Genomic DNA, 6990 nt, shown 5'->3' with positions numbered 1-6990 from the left:
TAATACAAATGCTTGGGTCTAGATCTACGTTTGGGTCTAGTTTCGTCGAATTGTGAGAACGTTCAAAATTCAGTTGTTTTGCACGGTTTTATTAAAACAAGTTTGTTTCCCTTTTATACTAACTTGTAGTTATTACTATTGCTTAACAAATTTACAATACAAATGCTTGGGTCTAGACCAATGTTTGGGTCAAGTTTCATCGAATTCTGAGAACGTTCAAAATTTAGCTGTTTTGCACGATTTTATTAAAACAAGTTTGTTTCCCTTTTATACTGACTTGTAGTTATTATTTCGCTTAGGAAATTTAACACACAAATTCTTTTTTTTTTTGGGTAAAGGTAAGTTTCATTAAAGAAAAAGGAGTATAGTACAACAATCAAGTGGTGTCTCTCTCGACAGACCAAGGGATACGCCAAAGTCTATAGAGCGCACATGTGCTAATTGAACATGATAGATTAATACTAAGTATTCTCTGTCTAACATCATCAACTATGTAGGTAGCTAATACACGTTCCGGCCGTTGGGTGTGTTCAAAGCGTCTCAGGTTCCTCTCTCGCCAAATGTGGTATATGCATGCACTAAGTAAGGCTCGATAAGCAATATTAACGATATGCTTTCCCCTCCACTTCCTCGAAGCCCATTCCACGTCTCTTTTCCACTCGCGATTGGGCCAAGAGAATCGAATATGTTGGCGTACAGCTGCAAGGCATCTTCTACTATATTGACATCGGAAGAACATGTGAGTGTGTGTCTCCGCTGTACCCTCATCACAAAGGATACATCCACCTAAGTGGGTCATCCAAGCTTTATCGGTAGTCGGTAGCTTCTCCAAATACAGCTCCTGAGTGGTGGGGCTCCCATTCATAAATCTCCAAATAATCCGATCTGATCCTCCATAGATACGAGGCAGTGTGTGAGTAATCTCTAAGCACTCCATGTCCGTAATCAATGGCCACTGCCATTGATTCTCGTGGATAACTGCATTCAATATAGCATTCTCATGCAAACCCAATCCAGAAGGCCCTTGTGGGAATCTGTCTATGAGTGGTCCAAGGGTGTGCCATGGATCATTTCCATAAATAAAATTCACTCCCCTCACCAATGCGGTATTCAACGATAGATCGTATCCAAGTACGCAAACGCAAGAGTTTCCTCCATCCCCATGGCCCCTTATGATCCGGTATAGTCCAGATTGAACTATCCCGTAAGCGTCCACTAATCAACCAATCCACCCATATCGACGTCCTGTCACATCGGATGACCTCGCATAGTTTTTTGCACATAAGAGCACGGTTTTATTAAAAGAAGTTTGCTTCCCTTTTATACTAACTTGAAGTTATTATTACGCTTAGCAAATGCATAATACAAATGCTTGGGTCTAGATCTACGTTTGGGTCTAGTTTCGTCGAATTGTGAGAACGTTCAAAATTCAGTTGTTTTGCACGGTTTTATTAAAACAAGTTTGTATCCCTTTTATACTAACTTGTAGTTATTATTATGCTTGGGTCTAGATCTACGTTTGGGTCAAGTTTCGTCGAATTCTGAGAACGTTCAAAATTTAGCTGTTTTGCACGGTTTTTGGGTAAATGTAAATTTCATTAATAAAGAGTAATGGTACAGTACAACATGGGATTATCAACTGGTTTCTCCCTCTACCCAAGGGATACGCCATAATCTATAGAATGCTTGTGTACTGACTGGCGATGCTAAATCAACGCTAAGAATCCTCCGTCTGACGTCATTGATGATTAGGATGCTCAATGTGGTCGGTGTCCGCTCAGTATGATCAAATCTCCTCTAGTTCCTCTCGTTCCATATGTGGTAGACACACGCTGCCAGTAGTGTACGGTAAGCTCTATTAATAATGTGCTTACCTCTCCATTTCCGTGTTGCCCATAACGAATGGCGAGGAATCTTCAAGGAGCCCAAAAGTAGTGAAGACCATCCTACTTTCGGCTCGGGGTGAGTGAATAATCGGTAGAGGGCCTGAGTAGTAGGTTGCCCTTCGTCACATCTCCACACCACCCGATCCTCTCCTCCGAAAATAAGCGGTTTATGTGTGATTTCCAAACATTCAAAGTCAGTGATGGTAGGCCATTGCCATTCTCTTGCTGAAATCACTAAGCTGAGTTTTGCTGATTCTTCAAGTCTAAGATGGCGGGGACCTCGAGGGAATCGCTCGATAAGTGGACCCAAGTGATGCCACGGGTCCTGCCAAACAAAGAATCTGTCTCCATTTCCAATCTGGTAATCCACGATAGCGCGAAGGAAAGGACGTAGCCTGAGTATTTTTCGCCATCCCCAAGAACCTCCATGTTCACGGATAGTCCAAATCGATCTCTCACGTAATCGGTCTTGGTAGAGCCACTGAACCCATATGGATGTCCTGTCACACTGGATAACATCACATAGTTTCTTGCTCATTAATGCGCGATTCAAGGTGGAGATGTCCTTGAACCCAAGTCCCCCCTCATCCATCGGTCGACACACATCTTTCCAGGCTACCTTAGCGTACCCACTGGACGTCGTACCCTTCCATAGGAAAGTCCTCAACCTCTTCTCAATTTCACTGATGACTTTCTTAGGTAATATGAATGCAGAAGCCCAATATAAGCTCAATGCTGAGAGCACAGATTTGATGATTTGTACCCGCCCAGCATATGATAATGAAATCCCTTCCCATCCATTAATACGTGCATCAATTTTTGAGATAAGCGGTTGGCAATCAGAGATGGTCAGCCTAGACGAGATTAAGGGAAGACCCAGGTACCTCATTGGAAGGTGGCCCTCCTGAAAGCCCAAAATATCCAGCATCTGGTCCTTCAAATTTTGAGCCGAACGTGAAATGATTAAGTGACTTTTTTGGACATTCAGCCGAAGGCCCGACAACTCCGCAAACCAGTCCAATCCCTCTTTGAAGACTCTGATGGAGTCTAAGTCAGCTTTGCACAGTAAGAGGAGGTCGTCTGCAAATCCCATCTGAAAAACCTTAGAACTCTCACACTTCCAATGATAAGTGAATTGCATGTCCTGTTCAATTCGTTGCAAGAATCCCAGATGTAAGGCTTCCATAACAAGAACAAACAGATAAGGAGAAAGTGGGTCTCCCTGTCGTAGTCCTCTCGCTCCAGCAAAGAACCCATGAGGTTTTCCATTGAGCCCAATCGAGAATGATGTCGTGGTAACACACTCCTCAATCCACCTTGTAAACGTAGGTGGAAACCCGAACAGCTGCAAAACTGCTAACAGGAAGTCCCACTCCACCGTATCATAGGCCTTCCTGATATCCACTTTAAGTGCGCATCTCGGGGGTAGGCGCATCTGGTTATATCTGGAGAATAATTCCTGGGCTAACATAATGTTGTCCCCAATGCTTCTTCCTGGAATAAAAGCTGTCTGACATGGGCTAACTATCTTGTCCAGTAGCACACTAATTTTTTGGACAAGAAGTTTCGCAATGATCTTGTATAAAACATTGCAGCATGAAATTGGTCTAAAATCATTAACCGACATAGGCGTATGTACCTTTGGGATCAGGGCCAAGATCGTGGAGTTGATCTGCTTCAGAAGTTTTCCGGTAGAAAAGAAGTCTAGTACCGCCCTTGTAACTTCTTCCCCAACCACAGGCCAAGCCGCCTTGAAAAACCTTGACGAGTAGCCATCAGGTCCCGGTGCCTTGTCATCAGCAATATCGAACATTGCTTGCTTCACATCATCCGCCGAGATTGGAAGGAGTAATTGATTAGCTTCCTCATCAGTGATACAGTGCCTTGCCCACGGTCTAAGATAACGAATATCCACTGACAGCCGTCTTCTGGTGCCTCCTAAGAGGTTCTGATAGTATGAGACAAACTCATGGGCGATTTCCCCTAGATCCGTGTGTGTGAAACCATTCTCATCATTAATCTGTAAGATTCTCCTCCTTACTCGTCTCTGTGCAATTTTACGAAAGAAAACCCGGGAACATTGGTCTCCGTCTTTCATCCACTGCATCTTGGCTCTCTGCTGCAGCATAATTTGTTCAAGTTTTGCCGCTTTAGCATAAACGACTCGACAACAATGCTCCAGAAGTAAATATAGCTCATTTTGTCTGTCAGAGCTCACCAACTGTTGTGCCTCATCAAGAAAACCTTTGGCTAGTTGGACATTCATCGTCAGATCTCCCTTATTTCTCCTTTGTAGTCTAAAGACTGGTTTAAGTGCCTTCAGTTTACGTGTCACAGCATACATAGGAATACCCACAATCTCATGATGCCAAATATTCTGCACATTGTGGATAAACTCGGGTGAATGGGCAAGATAGTTATCAAATCGAAACATGCCTCCATTATGTTGTTGTATATCCCCATGTAAAACCAGTGGAGAGTGGTCAGATGTCCGTGGAGTAAGGCTGTGATAATATGCGCTCGGGAACCTTGCCAGCCAGCGGTCATTAATAAGAATTCGATCCAACCGCTTCCATAAACTCCTCATAGACGTACTGCAATTATGCCACGTGAACCATTCACCTTGCATAGGAAGTGGGATCAGCCCCGCCTCCAGAATTCCGGCATTAAATTCTTCGGTGGCCATCCTTATATCTCCTGAGATGCCACATACTTCGTTAAGGTCACGTACTGCATTAAAATCCCCTCCCACCATCCACGGGATGTCAGAGCATTGTTGAGCTAGCGTCTCCAGTGCAGTCCATAAATTCCGACGATCAATCACCTCAGATACACCATAAACAACAGTGATAATAACAGATTCATTGTCAGCCATATTAGTAACCCGACAGTGAATAAATTGATCTGCCGAGTCTAAGATATGGACATCAACAACATTCTCATCCCAAGCTAGCCAGATGCGATTACCAACAGAAGAATAATCGACAAACCATTTCCAATGTGGAAGTAAAAACGATTGAATATGCATGACATTATTCAAACGAACACGAGTTTCAAGAATGCCTAGGAAGTGTAACCTGTATTCAGAGACCAAGTCCTTCAAAGCGAGCTGATGGTCTCGTTTGTTCAGCCCACGGACATTCCACACAGCGATGTTCAACATGGATCATCGTCCATGGGGCTGCTTGTGTTAGGACCCCCTGAATGCTCACCTGCATCATCAATTAAATGCAAAGCGTCAAAAGCATTATAAATAACAATTGCCTTACCTCTCTCGTCTTGCTTGGAGGGGTTCTTGTCCACATGTCTATCTCCCGCATCTGCTTTGGGTATATCTTCAACCACTGGTTTCATCGTCTTGCGTCCCTTAGTCGGAAGTTGTGGCTGTGATACATTGACTTTCGGCACATACACATTTACTGTTGGCTTCGTCGGTTTGCCGGTTTTGTTTAGTGCACAATCCTTATCCGAATGTCCTAATGACATGCACGCTGTGCACTTTGGCGGGAGCCATTCGTACTCAACGTCAACTTTGCAAGGTGTCTTCTTCATCAGGTGCCATGACAACAATATGTTTATGCAACTTTTGTGTGGCATCAATCATCACACATACACGAGCAAAGTCCAGTCTCGTGCATGCTCTTGTAATCGCGTCGGGGTAAAGGGGCTTCCCCACACCACTCGCTACAGTGCTCAATCCTTCTGTCGTCCAAAATTCCATCGGAAGGTGGCGTAATTTAATCCAGAACTTGTGTATTGTATGCTTCAATTTTCTCATGGCCATCCCCGGTTCCCACTTTTGAAGAACTATCGGCTGCCCTTGGAACAACCACGGGCCTCCCTCAATTATCTCCTCCATATCACAAACTGTTTTAAACTGAAAAAAGAAGAATCCGTTTGTGGTCGCTGTCACCTCCCTTAGTGCTGGCCAGACCGAATGTGCAAACTCCTTAAGGTGATGATAATATGGCCGTTTGCCCAAGAAATAGCCAACTGCAGTAGATTTCCAACGTTTAGACCCATTACGTACCGCATCTAAAGAAGGTCGCACGACAACCTCTCCGTTCTGCATTGTTGGGGCAATGAATGATAAGGTTTTCCGGGTCGAATGATTAAATGCATGCGCTATTTTGTCGTCAATGATTGTTTCCGGGTATGCGTGCAACGGGATATTTCCAACGTACAATCCCGTTGGAACAGGAGCATCATGCATAGCTTGTTTTCTTTCCACAGAATTGCTGACATCAGCCCTATTTTTGCATGTGTCCGCGCTGATATTAGCCCTAGCTTTCCTTGTATCATCGATGATGTCAGCCCTAGATTTGATAGTGTAATTGCTGACATCAGCCCCAGATGCACCTGTGTCATCAGCCCTAGGAGCAGCGATGATGTCAGCCCTAGCTGCAGCGATGATGTCAGCCCTAGCAGCAGCGATGATGTCAGCCCCTAGCATCAGTGATGATGTCAGCCCTAGCAGCAGCGATGATGTCAGCCCTACTAGGGCTGATGTCAGCAGTATGTTCCAAGCAAGCCTCCATGTCACTCACATTCCCCGCCACATCAGCTCCAACGTTGTCCACTGAGGCGTCCATGTCAGCAACATTGCGCACGTCATCCTTCGTCGGAATTCCAACGGTCGCCGGCGAGATCTGGTTCTCGTTGCTGCTGTGCAAAGCCGCCCCGCGAAGTCTGGTTCGCGTTGCTGCTGTGCAAAACCGCCAGCGAGGTCTGGTTCGCGTTACTCAAAGCCGCCGCCGAGTTTTGGTTTGCGTTGTTGCTGTGCAAAGCCGCCGGCGGAGAAGGTGTGATTATTCTCCCACGCACAGCCGGTCGACGCTGAAGTGTCGTTGCCATTCCGGTTCCTAGTATCGTCTTCGCCTGTGTTGTACGTCTCCGGCATACCTGTTTCATCTCGCGAGCAAACGGGTGTTCATCAACATTCAAGCTTTCCGCCGGCAACCGCGACTTCTCAATCCCAAATCGAGCCTCCCATCGTCGTTTCAGTTCGTTCAGAGCATCCATTGCCTGTGAGTCGCCATGGTCGATTACCTTGTGTGCGAGAGTGAGGAACTCGTCCAAGTTGTCGCATGGAGGAGACGAAGAC

At 45.3% G+C, this 6990-nt stretch overlaps 1 protein-coding gene across 1 annotated transcript; it reads right to left on the bottom strand.

Moving 5' to 3' along the window:
- Positions 1-2933: 2933 nt before the first annotated feature.
- Positions 2934-4761, bottom strand: LOC105179633. Its single transcript, XM_011103272.1, has 3 exons — positions 4105-4761; positions 3526-3933; positions 2934-2966 (listed from the first exon to the last, which is right to left on the bottom strand). The coding sequence occupies exons 1-3, from the start codon at positions 4759-4761 to the stop codon at positions 2934-2936; spliced, it is 1098 nt and encodes a 365-aa protein (XP_011101574.1).
- Between the last annotated feature and the right edge of the window lie 2229 nt (positions 4762-6990).

This window comes from Sesamum indicum, unplaced genomic scaffold (assembly GCF_000512975.1).
Source record: "Sesamum indicum cultivar Zhongzhi No. 13 unplaced genomic scaffold, S_indicum_v1.0 scaffold00184, whole genome shotgun sequence".
In the NCBI taxonomy this organism is placed as follows: Eukaryota; Viridiplantae; Streptophyta; class Magnoliopsida; order Lamiales; family Pedaliaceae; genus Sesamum; species Sesamum indicum.
The sequence above is the reverse complement of the archived record's forward strand: the minus strand, read 5'-3'. Positions and strand labels throughout refer to the sequence as shown.